General features: G+C 37.6%; 2 protein-coding genes and 1 pseudogene across 3 annotated transcripts; 1 reads left to right on the top strand and 2 right to left on the bottom strand.

The window, feature by feature from the left end:
- The first annotated feature begins 598 nt into the window (after nucleotides 1–598).
- On the top strand, nucleotides 599–5689 carry LOC125597319 (U-box domain-containing protein 52-like). 2 transcript variants are annotated; one of them, XM_048772064.1, is made up of 10 exons: nucleotides 613–1722; nucleotides 1806–1900; nucleotides 1974–2095; nucleotides 2168–2379; nucleotides 2458–2506; nucleotides 2935–3229; nucleotides 3558–3659; nucleotides 3760–4167; nucleotides 4659–5417; nucleotides 5507–5687. In XM_048772064.1, the coding sequence occupies exons 1-10, from the start codon at nucleotides 1536–1538 to the stop codon at nucleotides 5558–5560; spliced, it is 2283 nt and encodes a 760-aa protein (XP_048628021.1). In that variant the 5' UTR covers nucleotides 613–1535; the 3' UTR covers nucleotides 5561–5687. The 2 variants fall into 2 exon arrangements, with proteins under 2 accessions (XP_048628020.1, XP_048628021.1); XM_048772063.1 differs by having other exon boundaries at nucleotides 599–1722; nucleotides 2168–2506; nucleotides 5507–5689.
- A 524-nt stretch (nucleotides 5690–6213) lies between these two features.
- Nucleotides 6214–11277, bottom strand: LOC106381540 (pyrophosphate-energized membrane proton pump 2). Its single transcript, XM_013821448.3, is given in 16 exon segments — nucleotides 6214–6566; nucleotides 6664–6883; nucleotides 6969–7080; nucleotides 7150–7305; nucleotides 7385–7549; nucleotides 7625–8062; nucleotides 8148–8335; nucleotides 8814–8934; nucleotides 9072–9244; nucleotides 9396–9503; nucleotides 9506–9530; nucleotides 9610–9757; nucleotides 9857–10008; nucleotides 10110–10313; nucleotides 10459–10771; nucleotides 11035–11277. Coding segments are annotated over 15 exon segments (2409 nt in total). The 5' UTR covers nucleotides 10558–10771; nucleotides 11035–11277; the 3' UTR covers nucleotides 6214–6466.
- Nucleotides 11278–11786: 509 nt separating this feature from the next.
- Nucleotides 11787–16415, bottom strand: LOC125597318 (annotated as a pseudogene).
- Nucleotides 16416–16582: the final 167 nt, after the last annotated feature.

The raw sequence follows: 16582 nt of genomic DNA, 5'->3' as shown, positions 1-16582 counted from the left end.
TCCCGTTCGGTTTTCAAAACATTGTCATTAACACACAAACTATCAATTTTAAAAATGAATTTTCCTCGCATATATTTATATCATAGTTACAACTATCAATTTACATTATTATAAAACCAATTATTTTAGTATTGATATAGTTTTCAATTTCAGATATTAAATTTGTGATAACATTTCATAAAAAGAGTCAAGAAATACATGAATAACATATCACTTAAAAAGTGCAATGAATATTGTTAAATTTTTAATACAAAGGTACGCATCATATGTTCGATAATCTATATGTAGGGTCCAAAAATATGTACATTAATATTAATCCGTTTGTTATGACTATCTCCTTAAGTTATTTTCTGTATTAAGAAAATAATAATAAATATTTACGTAAAATATCGTTGTTAGTTACAATATCTCTTTTTGTACATTAAGGAAATTATGAGTTGATGTATGAAATATTACTTTGGCTTAAAAATAGGCTGAATTATATGGTGTTAGTCTAACTAATAGGTCCAAACAACCTTGCATAAGTAGATTTTTTAAGAATGCTTCCCTTTTAATAGTATAGATTGTGAAGTTAGTAAACATAAATATGAAAATAGTTAATGAAAAATATTTATTCAGATTGTTTACATGTATTCAAAGAATGATGATCCAAAAAAATCACACCCATGCTAATAAAAATAAATTAAAACTGTAATTTCAAAGTTATAAAAGTATCCAACATTGTAATACCAAATGAATAAAAAAAATATGATAAAAGTATGTAGAAAATAAAACATACACAACAAACAATAAATAAGTGAATATTCAAAAGCTAAAACTATATATATAATTTAGACCGGAAAAGAATGATACAATTAAATTTGTAGAAAAATATTAATAAAAGTAGACATATATAAAGATTTTTAGACCAATTGATTGAAAAAATGAGATCCCAAAATTAACAATACGAAGAGAGGCCTGAGGCAGCTGCCTCTTTTCTTAACACATAGGCACTACTCTGAGTATACAATTTTCTTTTAGGAGTATAGAGATTATAAGATTTAGTTGATAAAAGAAAAGAGATTATAAGATTTCTTTTATGCGATAACATGAAAAAGATTAAATACACGTTAATCCAGTTTCATGTTGTAGTAAAAGTACATTATTAAAATATTTAGGATCCAGAAAGTATTTTTGTTTCTACCTACCGTCCAATGCAAGGCAAGTTTCTAGAGGTGATTAAAGAGAGATGTGATCGTTTAAATTTACACCATCTGTTACACTTTTCAATATTAGAAAAAGGTCAAACCAAACAAATGAGTTTGTACTATAATCTATCTGAAATTAGATTATCAGCCAAAAAAAACCCCTTAAATAACAACCGTTAGAAAAGAGGAAATCCTCTAACCCATTACAAAATCAAAACTTTTTAACATTTTTTTTTCATTTTCTGAAATCCAAGTGAAGTTTTTTCTCTCAAAGGATATTTGTTCTTTTCCATCCTTTTGTTTGTTATTATTTCTCAAAAGGATAAGTAAATATATAGAAGAGAAATAATGTGGCTACCAAAAGCAAATAACGGAGGAAAGAAAGAAACAGGAAAAGGTTCAGTAGCAGTTGCAATAGACAAAGACAAAGGAAGCCAACATGCTCTTAAATGGACCATCGAAAATCTTGCTTCTCGTGGCCAAACCATCTCTCTCATTCATGTCCTCTCCAAATCACATTCTTCTTCTTCTTCAGGTTCTAAACACTTCTCACATTCATCATTTATTAGGGTTCTTCTTGACGGAAAGAACCCTAAGTTTTGTTTTTTTATGCTGTAGATATTGCAGAAGCAACACCACAGCAGAAGCAGGAATCAGAGAAGTTAGCTCAAGATCTCTTCGTGTCCTTCCACTGTTACTGTTCCCGTAAAGAGGTGTTGACAATCAAACCCTATGCTTTTAGGGTTTGGATCTTTTAACAATTTTTTTATATATTTCTTGGAGCAGATAAACTGTCAAGACATATTACTTGAAGACATAGATAAAGTGAGAGCCATTACCGAATTTGTTTCATCTTCCGCAATAGAAAACCTAGTCGTTGGAGCTGCATCACGTAATGGCTTCATGAGGTATATATTATAGTCTTTCTTCTTTCATGTTTTGTAACAAAGTCTTGAATATATATAATATTCTCCGAGCAGGCGATTCAAAACGGATTTGCCAACAACTCTATCAAAGCAAGCTCCAGATTTCTGCAATGTTTATGTCATTTCAAAAGGCAAGATTGCTTCAGTAAGAAATGCATCTCGTCCTGCTCCTTATAAAAGTTCAAAGCAGCTCTCTGAGTTTGACAATCAACACCCTACCACTCCTGAGAAAGCACCAAAACACCATGATCATAGCCAGTCTGCAGGTTTGATTACTTCCTTAAAAAAAAAATGTATTCTCAGAATCTGTTCTTATTATGTGTTTCATTGGTTTTTGCAAACAGGTAGTACGCCATCCAGGCCTCGTCGATCAGTTGAATATGATTCTATAAGGTAAGGACATCTGAAGCAATTAAAATGATGTCTTTGGTCAATGTTCTAAAGAAATCGGTTTAGCGTATAGGCCTAAACAACAAATCGGTCATAATCGAAAACAATGTTAAAAAATCTAATTAAAACAGTTTAAATCATTTTAAATCGGTTAATGTAGTTTAAGTTGGTGTAATTTGATTTAAATTTATGTAAATCAGTTGTGTAAGTCCACAAGTTTTTTTTATTTTGTTTTTGTATATCTATTTGTTATAATTCATCAAAATAATTTATAAATAAACTTAATAAATTAAAATATATAATATATAATAAATAAACAAATAATTCGTTGAGGTCTAGTCCCAATAATCCACCTAGTCACTAGGCCTATACAAATCATTCTAGTAAACATTGGGTCTAAAATATTTTGAACATCTTATATTTTTTTGTAGATCACCGTTAGTGAGACGACAAGGCAAACAATATGGAGACTTATATGATTCAGATAGCGACCTTTCATTCATCAGTCCATCTTCACATAGAGACTCTCATGACATTTCCTTCATCAGCTCAGGGAGACCAAGCGTTGACCGCTCTTCCTTCACTCACGATTTTCCTGAATCTGGAAGGAGTTCAAGAATGTCAACAAGCTCAGAGTTTAAGTTCAGTGATCCTAGTTTCCCTAATGAATCATCTACATTCTCTGAAGAGAGTGGTGGAACATCTTCATATTCATCTCAAGGCGTGGTTAGTACTAGTAGTTTTACTCAAGATCCTTCACTTTTTTTTTGTTCTCTTAAAATGTTGTGAAGAACGTGAATTATTCACGAAGAAAACAAAGAATACTTAGAGAGGCAAATACCCGTTTTAGGATATATACATTTATCATGTGAATGAATTTATACAACCTCAAAACCTAATTTTCATTTTCCATTTAGGAAAAAATCATAATCTACTAAAGATTTGTCCGGCCCAAAGATGTGGCATTTTATTGAGATTTACTTCCAGAATCAACATAAGGATTTCATTTAGAATGTTTGCTTAGATGTGTGTTTGTTTGTTTGTTTTGTTGCAGGATGATATTGAAGCTGAAATGAAGAGGCTGCGTCTAGAGCTCAAACAAACCATGGATATGTATAGTACAGCCTGCAAAGAAGCTTTAAGTGCTAGACAACAGGTAATAAAATACACTAGGCATTGAACTCTACAACTCCTGTTTATTGTAGTGGAAGGAGACTAATACATGTAAACTGAATGTTGTTTTTCTGATATTTTAGGCATCGGCGCTGCAAAAGCTCAGAACTGAAGAGGAAAGAAGGTTAGAAGAAGCAAAGAGTTCAGAGGAAGCAGCAATGTCAATAGTGGAAAAGGAGAGAGCTAAAGCCAAAGCAGCCTTGGAAGCTGCAGAAGCTGCAAAGAGATTAGCAGAAGTGGAAGCTAAGAGAAGAGTAACTGTAGAAATGACGGCTTTGAAAGAATCAGATTCATTCTCTCATGGATTTGTTCGGTATAGGAAATACACTGTTGAAGAAATAGAAGAAGCCACTTCAAATTTTGACGAGTCTAAAAAAGTTGGAGAAGGAGGCTATGGTCCTGTCTTTAGAGGCTATCTTGATCACACAAGTGTTGCTGTTAAAGTTCTACGTCCTGATGCAGCTCAAGGAAGATCACAGTTTCAAAAAGAGGTAATAAAAAAACATTCTTACAAAAGTGTTTTCATCTTTACACAAACATATCAACTGCATGCGGGTTCGGATAGTTCGAAATTTAGGTAGCTCGGTTCGAGCAAAATCTTCTGAACTGAACAGGAAAAAGTTCGGTTATGTATTCTGGTAGTTCGGTTTTTACATTTTTTACCAAAATAAACCAAAGTTTTTTGTTTCGATTATATTTCGTTAAAAATTGGTTAAATTCAGGTATTTTCGGTTAAGTCGGGTTATTCAGTTTTAATCCAATTCAAAATTTGGTTAACAATTTTTTTTTTGAAAAACCGAACTAACTGATTACCGAAACAAACTAACTGATTACTAAACCAAACCAAACCGAAAAATCAAAGTTTTTTTACAAACCTGCTGAAATGAATCAAACTCGTAACCGAACTAACCGAAAATTTTGGTTCGGTTTGGTTCGGTTCAAAACCGCATGCCTAAACATATGTTTAAATGTCTTTTTGCAGGTTGAAGTGCTGAGCTGCATAAGGCATCCTAACATGGTGCTTCTTCTTGGAGCTTGTCCAGAATTTGGGATCCTTGTTTATGAATACATGGCAAAAGGAAGCTTAGAAGATAGACTTTTCATGCAAGGCAACACACCGCCAATTTCTTGGCAGCTACGTTTCAGAATCGCTGCTGAGATAGCTACAGGACTACTCTTCCTCCACCAGACCAAACCTGAACCAATTGTCCACAGAGACCTTAAACCAGCAAACGTGCTCCTAGACTACAACTACGTTAGCAAGATCAGTGATGTAGGGCTAGCCAGATTAGTCCCTGCGGTAGCAGAGAACGTTACACAGTACCGAGTCACTTCAGCTGCAGGAACGTTCTGTTACATTGATCCTGAGTATCAACAGACAGGAATGTTAGGCGTGAAATCAGATGTTTATTCACTAGGGATCATGCTGCTGCAGATCTTGACAGGGAAACAGCCAATGGGTTTGACTTATTACGTTGAACAAGCGATAGAAGAAGGGAGACTTAAGGATATGCTTGATCCAGCAGTACCAGATTGGCCTATGGAAGAAGCCATGTCGTTAGCTAAGCTTTCACTTCAATGTGCAGAGTTAAGAAGGAAAGATAGACCTGATCTTGGGAAAGAGATATTGCCTGAGCTTAATAGGTTAAGAGATATTGGTGAAGAGAGTCTAGGGAATGTGATTAATGCAGGAAGCCACGGGAACTCTGCTAACACTAGCCAAGTCTCCATCTCATCATCTGTGAGTTTTGTTCTTTATCTAAAACTGCTCGTAAATGTTTGAACTTTATGTTGTTTTGTAACCTTTTTATATTTGTTTCTTCCTTGCAGAGTGATCCTTTTGTAACGAGTTCAGAATCTCTACCTGAAGAATCTCAATCCTAGTATTGGGATCATCTTGTTTTTTTTTAACGCTAAATATTTGCAGGAATTAAAACAAAGACACAGCAAGTTTCTTTGATGTTCATCAGAAGCTTGAAGAAGAAGTTAGGGTAGAGCCTAGTGAATCTGTTATTCTGTTATAATATTGATATTGTAATGGCTTTTTAATAAGACCCATCACGGGTATATAACCCCATTTATCTGTAAGATGGGCCACACTAATGTATTAAAAGAATGACATTATTTAAATGGAAATCGTTATATTTATCGGTAAACAAAAGCAGCTACGAAACTACTCCCTCACCGAGGATGTTTTACAGAATTTTAATGACTTTTACTTTATTAAAAATTGTGTACCAATTATATTTTAATAATCTATTTTATAATTGACTGATTATTACTTTATAGTTTTAATGATACTTTTTAGACAAAAAAATAATTTTCTTAATATGTATGTTTCTACTTAAACATCTTATATTTAAGAACAGAGAGTATATCTTAATCTTGGAAACTGTTTCTTGCCTGAAATAGAGGGAACTGTAACTCTCAGAAAAAAACTGTATGAGAGTTATTGATTGGTTGATTCATTCACTCATTGCTACGGAGAGCAGACAAATGTCTGTCCGAGTGGGAGGCAACTAAAGAAGAGCAAGAAGTGCTAGAAAGATGAAATCTAGTAGTGAGAGTTAACAAAATCTCCAAAAGTCACATTGGGCCTGATTAAATGTCTCTAGACTTGCTTAAAAGTGTCACTAAACTCAAAAATAGAAACATCTCGTTTATTCAGATGAAATGAACATACCAAAACCATTAATCCATGGGACACACTCATAATCATAACCAACCTCTCCCTACCTCGCTATGTTTGTGCAGGAGACGGTCTCTAGGTGGGTAAGTAATGGTCCTCACTCACAGGAAAACCGGAGCCATGACAAGAGTTATAGTCGCAAGCATCTTGATGAGCACATGAATGGACGGACCAGCCGTGTCCTTGAACGGATCTCCCACACTGCAATTTTCAAATGAATACTAATGAGAAAAATCGCTTTTATGAATACAGCTTTGATCGAGATTTTTTTTTTGAAGTAAAAAAACGAAATGCTTACGTATCACCAGTCACCGCTGCTTTGTGAGCTTCACTTCCTTTGCCACCGAGTGCACCAGTCTCTATGTATTTCTTTGCATTGTCCCAAGCACCACCCGCTGTGTTTAGGAATAGTGCCATTAAGATACCACAAACCGTTGCAAACATGAGCATAGACGCTACAACTTTAGCTCCAAGCAGAGGTTGTCCCGTGTAGTATCCCAATATCCGGAACACCAAACCTGAGAGAGAAAGAGCCCAAGAGGTTTTGTTTTGTTCACAATCTTCTTGATCCAGTACAATAATACAAAAGCATTATTAACTTACCAACTACAATGGGCGATGCTATAGCTAAAGCTCCGGGTTTTATCATTTCCCTCAAAGCTGCAGATGCTACGATGGCAACACAGCGGCTATAATCTGGCTTCTCCTTGTACTCCTGTTACAGCAAGTTAGTCAACAACGACAAGCCCATAAACATAGAAGAAGAAAGGAAAACTATGCTCACCATTATGCCAGGCCTCTCTATAAATTGTCTTCTTACTTCGTTAACAACCTCTTGTGCAGTTCGTCCAACTGCCGCGCATGCCCAAGCACTAAAGAGGAAAATAAGCATGGAACCCAATAGTCCACCTACGAAGACTTCTGGGATAGCAATATCAACCTGTTTTTTGATCCGAGGATGAGTATGAGAAGCTGTCTGAACATGAAAGATACAACAAAGGTTTTGTAATAACATTTACCTCTTTGAAAGACACACTAGCAAAAGCTGAAACCTCGTCCATATACGCACTAAAAAGAAGGAACGACGCAAGTGCAGCAGACCCAATGGCAAAACCTTTTGTTGTTGCTTTTGTTGTGTTCCCAACAGCATCAAGAAGATCAGTGATCTCACGGACACTCTCTGGCTACATTAATTACGTCTATATTAGTATATATATTTAAAACATAGAAGCCTTTAAAACCAATCATGTGACATTTACCTGCTGGCTCATCTCGACGATTCCACCAGCGTTATCAGCTATGGGGCCAAACATGTCCATAGTAAGAACATAAGCTGCAGTGCTTAGCATTCCCATAGTAGCAACAGCTGTTCCGAATAGCCCTCCAGTGGGGATTCCGTTTTCATCAACTAGTCCCGAGGTATTGCCCAGCCAATAAGCAGATATTATAGCAACACTTATAACCAAGACGGGAAGAGCTGTCGATTCCAGACCCAAGCTGACCCCAGCAATTATATTGGTTCCGTGGCCAGTCGAGCTAGCAAGAGCCAGCGTCCTAACAGGCTCATGCTTATAGTCTGTGTAATATTTGGATATCCAGACAAATGCATAGGCTGTGATGATGCCAACCAACCCACATAGAGCGAAACTGAACCATGCAGATGGAGCTTGTTCGGTGTAAAGCAACCAGCGAGTGGACTACAAAACATATATAATGATGTCAGAAGAAGATTAAAGAAAATCAACAGAAGAAAGAAGACAGTAAATGGTCGGACAATATTACCGCGCCAAAAGTCAAAACCGCTAATATAATCGTCAGAGAATATCCTTTCTGAAGTACAGCCATTGGATCCTCTACCGGAGATTTGACGCTAGCATTACGTGTTCCCTTGATTGATAATATACCAATTGATGATATTACCAAGTCAAAAGAATGAACAACTAGAGGAAATAGGATAAAGCCTGATGGATCTGCGTAATACATAGAAATTCTAGTAAGCACAGAGTTGATCATTTAAATTGCAAATCACCACCACGACTAGAAATGGCCAAGTAATGATATTCTATAAGTTGACGTAGTCAAGCGTAACTAACACTACAGATTTCATGAAAAGTAGTCTTCCTTCAATTTTCACATCATGCCTACACAGATTCATATTCTAAACTACAAACTCTATACACATTCTATATGGCTTTTCAAATCCTACGCAGTAATAATGCACCCTCCAGTCATTGCGGATATAGTGACCAAAACAACCATAAAGCGTAGATGTTTTTGAAAACAAGATGTGCAATCTTATGAGCTAAAGTTCTCTACACAATTTCTTAGGGTTGCATTACAAATTATAATCCTAGATGTCTTTTTGATCAGCATAAGTCAGGAACTCAAACCATAGATCAGATATATTTCATGTGAGAAGTAACTTTTTACAGAAAAATCCCTACATACCTTCAATTTTGCACTTCTTAGCCATTGTTCCACCTAGTATCATAGCGCTGATAATTTCTGCAGCTATACTTTCAAATAAATCAGCACCTCTGGCAGCACAGTCCCCCACATTGTCTCCAACCTACAAGAAGACGAGAAAAAATACTTTTAAAAGCATAAATGGCGAAAAGATAACCTTTTAAGACTTTGAATTTGGCGGGTACACTATAGAGTGTACACTGGGCATGCACAGAGCCAAAAAGGACAAAGATGGAATACCAAATCAGCAATAACAGCAGGATTCCGAGGATCATCCTCAGGAATACCCTGCTCAACTTTTCCGACGAGATCTGCCCCAACATCAGCTCCCTTAGTGTATATTCCACCACCCAACTGAGCGAATAAGGCGACAAACGAAGCACCAAAACCATATCCCACGAGAAGAAGAGGCACTGTAAGAGATCATGAAAAAATACGGCTATTAGCAACATGATTAAGCAAATACTGCTACAATGAACTCCGTAAAATGATGTATACTAAGGGCATGCAGACAAGATGAAGATGTAATTGATTTTCATAGAAAGCAGAAGAGAGGACACTTACGGTCATTAACACTCATTGAGCCTGGAGAATCATCCACTCCCAACCAAACATAAAACGTAGAGTAAAGGATGGCGATACCAATCACAGCCATACCAACAACAACCAGGCTGAAAATCCACCAGCACGAACGGCTATCTGCATTATATCTCCTTGTTAGTATTTAGTGATATGTGCACGTCCTACGAAAAATAACTAAACTAAAAAGAAAAAGAACCTGCAATGCCTCTCTCGCAGATCGTCTAGCAGCACTGGAGACCCGCACATTAGCACGAACTGACACCCACATTCCAACATATCCAGCAATACCTGAGCATAGCGCCCCCAACAGAAATGCGGCAACAGTAATATAAGCAGACATCGCCCTACAGCAAACAGCAATATAAGCTAAGTATCATTCATAACAAAAAAAAAAAAAAAAAAGATTAAACAAATCTTGTGTGTGTAATCATATGCATATTCACCTTCCTAAACCAGCAGCCTCTTGCTGGGGAGTCAAGCTACGGAACAGATATATGCAAAGAATCACAAAAGCTAGCAAAATAGCCATCTTGGATATAGTGCTATACTGCGTTCTGAAAAACCCTTCAGCTCCATCACGTATAGCATCTGATATCTAAGAAGTAAGAGAATCACCTCACAAATTATATCAAAAACGGAAACAAAAAGAAAAAGCCACATCATGATTAACACCACATAAATAGAGTGAGAGCTTACCTGAACCATCTCTGGGGGTCCTTCATCTTTCGCTAAAACCCATTTGGTTAAATATAGTGACAGAAGGAAGCTGATGATGCATACAGTGAAGACGAACAAGATGATAGGAGAAGTACTAGCTCCCATGAAAAAGATGGCTCCAAAGCAGATTAGCAGAATTACAGAAAGAACACGAACATTCAATCTCCTAAGAATCCGGAATATCTGCCCCAAAAAAAAAAAAAACTTTTTACAATTTCAAAGGAGGGAAACAAAAATGCTAACAGAAATAAGTAATAACATGACAAAAGTGTTAATTTTTATAATCAAATCTTAATGAACTGACTCAACCAAGAAGAAAAGCACTAACCAGTGGACTGTAGGTTTTACTACGCATGTTGGGAAAAGCCCTAGGCCTGTCACTGAAAGACAACAAACTGGCCTGCTCAACATCTTCATCCATCATCATCTATTGAGCTGAGTTTTCCCTCCGGACTTATGGATACAGGCAATGACGCTGAGTTTGTGATATATACTACAAGATTCTCTTCCGAATGTTAACACTACTTCATAAGTTAGCACGAAGCAACCATCCAAGTCTAGCTATATCTTTGATTCCAGCTTCTTCAAACTTTCTCAGTTGGTAATGAGCAAGAGTTGAAGTTTCCACCTAATCAAAGATCCTGACGAAAATAGAAAAGCATTATTAACCCATGAGTTTTCTCTTCACCTACCGAATAACATTTTCAAATTAAATTCAAAATAACGTTCCTCCTATGTACGCAAAACGCAACCAGATAACGCAATTAAACAAGACCGCATGAGACCCTAAAAGATCTAAACGAAAGGGACTATGCATCCGACTTCATCTGCCTAACACTATTATACTTCAATCGCGTTAGATCTAACTTCCGTTACTAAGAGAACCTTTTTACATGATCTACACCTGGAAATTGATTGCGTAAGCGAGAAGAGAAATTACACGGCGGCTTTCCCGGGAATGATCAGGAGGAAACCGCCATTGGCGTAAGCTTGTCCTTGCCGAAGAAGCGCTCTCTCCTCCTCTCTCTCTTGTCTCCGAATACTTTCTAGAGAACTTTCGGAATATTTTTATTTTTGGTACTATTTTCGTAAAAAAAAAAGTAATTGTTTTTCACTCCTTAGTGAGTTAGTGACACATCCTATCCAATGACACACTGCCACTTATCACTCTTCTCGTTTAAGTAATTATCCATATAGCTCCATACTATTAAAAACTTATCTAAAACACCCTCAATTGCTTAAAAATGTCTGCTTTGTCGAGAAAAAAAATAAATATTTGCTAGTAGGCCGTCTAGGCTAGCCCAAACATATGGGCCTAGCTCATCTTACATTTTCATATGTGGCCCATATAGAGAGAGAACAACTAAGAACCAATACTAACTTGATCATACCAGTGGCTCGATCACGACGGAGCTCTCCTGGCGAACTAATCTCTGCCCGTGTTTGAACTTTGAAGTTATAAGAATTGCTCAGCCAGCCGTTACCATTTCTGAGGATTTCTTAACAGAATTACCTCCTTGGTGTTAAGATTTGAAGAGGATGTTGATGACAAGCGAGTTCTCGCCTTGGTCTTCCACACGTATACCAACATCAACAAGTATATTTTAAATCAAACCATAGGACAAACATTGTTGGCCAATGTGGACCAAAAGAAAAAATACAAAATGATGATATTATGGGAAAGTAAAAGTATCACCAATAGTTTTTTTAAGTGCATTTGGACAATAATAACAATAACTTATTGAATTGAGAGGTACATCAAATCAAATAGATGACTCACTTTGGCTGTACCTTATTACCATCAAAACGAAAACATACAAAACAAAAAACAACGAATCAAACATATTACACAGCACAGCCGGAGATTCATGACGTTCGCAGGGATAAAACTCGATCGATCGAACCAAACCACCGATAAATAGAATACCAACCACTATGATAGTTGTTTGGCTCAAAACACACAAGAGAGCACTTTTCGGACTTGTGGAGACTCTGACGAGAGCTTACCGAGTTTCATCCTCCAAGGCACGGAATCCAGCAGTGAGATCCTCGTACAGTTTCTTGAATTTAGCCACAAGCGCAGCCTCCCCTTCTGCTGGATCTTCGAACTTCTGAGACCTGTTGTTTCCATCGACTCACAACTTCAGTTCCACACACATTTCACTAGAGCTATATAATGATTGATTCATTGAAGTTTGCTTACACTAAACGGTAGAAAAGATCTCCCAAACGATGCTTGATGAGAGTGTAAGTAATCTTTTGACCATCCATTCCAGCTGCTCTTTCAACCGCCTGTTGTATCACCCAACAACATTTTGAGACCAAGTTACAATTTTACTGGGCAAACCAATTTACCAAAAAAATATCCACTTCACAAAGCATCTTAGTACCTGATTTGCTAGGTTGTAGAAATGGATAATGTTACGCATCATCCACACAGACTTGTAGAAAGGGCAGAACTTGTCATATCTGTTAAAGATTCAAGAATAAATAACTCGTTGAGAGAGAACTAAAGCAAAACGAAGGGAGACAAATCTTACGGTGTGAAAGCGTTTTGAGCAAGGTAGTCTTCCCTCAATAACTTAGCTGTTTCCAAGGTGATTTTGTCACCTTCCGCTAGCGCATCTTTTCCCACAAGCTGCACACAAAGTGTAACGCACGGGTCAAACAAATTCCTTCATAAAAAAATATCTGCTGAAGAGCAATTTTTTTTCTATAACTTGAGTCAAAGTTTAGATGCCAAGACAGTCGCTAAGAGACCAAAACTTATTAGTAACAACATTAGATGGTTTAAGAAGGATAAGTGACACGTACCTGGACAATTTCATTAAGATCATCTTCCCTCTGCAACACCTCTCTGGCCTTTGTCCTGATGTTGATGAAATCTGGATCGAACTTCTCATAGAAAGATTCCAATGCCTGAGAAAACAAAGCAACTTTTCATACATACAAGAACTTCGACACATAGTATACACCTAGACAGGTATGAAGGAAGACACGGGAATATTTAACCATACCGTGGAATACTTTGAGTAGGAAATCAGCCAATTAACAGAAGGAAAATGCTTTCTCTGGGCAAGCTTTTTATCCAAACCCCAGAAGACCTGTATGAAAGAAAAAGAGCAACCAAATTGGAAGAGTAAGGATTTCAACGTAGACTAAAAAAATGCTAATATATACGAATCTAAGCAGATCTAGATTATGTACAAGTACAATGGAAGATGGGGAAACAGCTATGAACTAGATAATCACCTGCACAATACTAAGGGTTGCAGAAGTCACAGGATCTGAAAAGTCTCCACCAGGAGGTGAAACAGCACCAACAATTGTGACACTTCCATCACGTTCTGGTCCACCGAGACATTTCACTTTACCCGCACGTTCATAGAAGGATGCCAAACGTGCTGCTAGATAGGCAGGATATCCACTGTCGGCAGGCATTTCAGCCTAGAAAACAAAGCAAAATATGTGTCAATAAACTGAGAAATGGAGTAACAGGACAACACGAAAATTCATAAACCAAAAGTTGTCAGAAGCAAAAGATTACCAGACGTCCTGAAATTTCTCTCAATGCTTCTGCCCAACGGGAAGTTGAGTCTGCCATCATACTAACATTGTAGCCCATATCTCTGAAATATTCAGCGATAGTGATTCCTGGAGTTCACATTGCCCATAAAGATAACAATGAGGGTTGTAACAAATTGTATGTTTGTCATTAAGAGATGGGAAACGGTCTTCTTTAAAAACTATTGGACCTACAATGGCTGAAAATTACCTGTGTAAATTGAGGCTTCACGAGCAGCCACAGGCATGTTAGAGGTGTTGGCAACCAGTGTAGTACGTTTCATGACAGATTCCTCACGACCATCAGGCAACGTCATTGTCAATTGTGGGAAGTCCATAAGCACCTAATTTATGAGAAACCATCAGACCAAAATTCTGATGTATGTGACCAATATGCATATTCAGAATGAGAAGAGGTATACCTCAGCCATTTCATTTCCTCTCTCTCCACAACCAACGTAAACAACAGCATCGGAGTTGGAGTACTATTACATAACAACAAATTACTTCGGAAATCCGATATATCCAATCATTAAGGTGAACCAAGTGTCACAGCCTACCTTGAAAGTGCCTGACTGATAACAGTTTTACCACAGCCAAAAGCACCAGGAATGGCACAGGTTCCACCAAGAACGGAGGGGAAAAGGGCATCAAGCACACGCTGACAACAGGGAAAAGAAAGGGGTATCAGAAACAAATGTCTTCGAATGAACAACGACCACTGTATTAAAATTAATAGAGTGATCACCTGCCCCGTAAGTAGAGGAGTATCGGCAGCAAGTTTGGATGCAACTGGCCTAGGCGTACGTACAGGCCAGCTCTGACATATTATCAACCAGACCAATGTTATTAAGTGAACCAAATAGCTGAACGTTTGCACTTGCAAGTAGTTAGATTTAAGATACGCTCAAACCTGAAGCATGGTGTACGATTTCTTAACCCCCTGAAATTCAAGCTCTAGCACTGTATCCTGGAATATGAAAAACGCCGCCAAACAACCATGAGTAGACAGTCAATCTTTTGTCGAATCGGAATTGGTTACCAATAGATCAAGTTATCCATATATTAACTCAAACATTGAAGGACAAGAAAAGAGTTTTGGATGTATATATACAAATTGTTTGAGAGAAAGCTAAAGTCAAACCTTAAGGGAATATTGACCAGCTGGAGCAATGTAAGTGATCTTCCCCATGGCATCAGGAGGAAGGGCAACACGGTGTGTCATCAGGGTGTTCTCGAAGACGGTCTGCATTCCAAAGTTATGTTTGACTATCAGAAAAAAAAAATATATTTTTCGGTGCAAACAAGGGAAACTCCACGTAACTAACTAACTAACTATGTACACTATATTCCCTTGCCAAGATTAGATTAAGGAGGAGTCCAACAAACTTACAGCATACAAGTCACCACCAGTTATTGTGTCTCCCTCGACTGAAACAAAGGAAAAATAGTTGCATCAGACTAAAAACCATATAAACATTTCCACAGACAAATATATGAAGTAAAACACAATACCAAAATCATTCGGCTGGAATTCCCAAGGACAATCTTTGTCAAGAGCTGGAACAGACACACCACGAGGGATGTACACATCACCAGATCTTTTCGCAATAGTCTTCAAAGGCCTCTGTGATATTTAAAGAAATAATTGTGAGAAGCCAGAGTCTGAATTTTGTAATGTTATAACGAAACATAGATGTCATAATAAACTTCAAGATTCGAAATCCAACTGAACCTGAATTCCATCGAAGATATTTCCCAAGATTCCTGGTCCAAGCTCCACAGAAAGAGGCTGAAAAGTTCAGGATATAGTATATATGTTAGCTGAGACTTACTAAAAAAACAAGATAAAGAAGTCGCGAACCTGTGAGTTCGAAGAACAGGATCATTAACAGTCAGTCCAGCTGTTTCCTCGTACTGATATCACAGAAGGACACATAAAACGTTAATTTCATATGCAAATATTTGAGTAAGAAGCAGAGAAAATGAGCAAAACCTTGAATGGTGGCGGAATCTCCTTCAAGACGAATGATCTCTCCAATCAAATTATCATGACCAACACGCACCAACTCATACATAGCAGCACCAGCCATACCATCAGCAACAACGACGGACCTGAAACCTGCATCCAAAAACTTCTATATCATTATCACTAACATCACTAAGAGTATCAGATCAGATCAGATCAGAAACTAGCATACGAGTTACTTAACCAAGACGAAATCAACAGATTCAGAGTTCTCCCAAACCAATCCACCAATCTACTTGTAGTAGATCGACTTAATATCTACCCTATAACATAGATAGGCAAAACAAAACGATATAAGATCGACGAAACGGGATGATGATACCTTGCGAACGTAACCATACTCGCTCTCCTTCTCATCATCCTCGAAGGTCGTGAGCTTTCCTGCGTAAAACGGCGGCATTTTCGCAGCAACCAGAGATTCAAATCCGATCGAGCAGGAACACAAAATTCACCTCCTGAAAAAAATGGCGAGATCCGATCAAATACCGTCAATCAGAACGGTCAAAACCTCCGAGCGAGATCGGAGATCAAGGAAGAAGATCATTTCCGATTCAGAGAGAGAGAGAGAGCGAGAGAGGGAGATCCTCACCAGTGAAGAGACGGGAGAGTGGTCACGAGAAGAGAGGGAAGGGGAGGCACGTAGGTAGATATTTACAGAATTGTAGAAGAAGTTGATCTGATTGACGAAATCGTGGAGCGATCCTCTACATGACATCACACCTTACGCTTGTGGATTCGGCTCCGTGCTTCATTAGCTAGCCACGTGACAGATTACTATGGCCTTGATTCTTTTAAGCCCATGGGTCCGTCAGGGATGGGTAAATAACCCGAACCCGAAAATCCCCAACTCGAATCCGAA

Source organism: Brassica napus, unplaced genomic scaffold (genome assembly GCF_020379485.1).
Source record: "Brassica napus cultivar Da-Ae unplaced genomic scaffold, Da-Ae ScsIHWf_1424;HRSCAF=2012, whole genome shotgun sequence".
NCBI classification, from domain to species: Eukaryota; Viridiplantae; Streptophyta; class Magnoliopsida; order Brassicales; family Brassicaceae; genus Brassica; species Brassica napus.
This window is presented reverse-complemented; position numbering and strand designations above follow the sequence as displayed.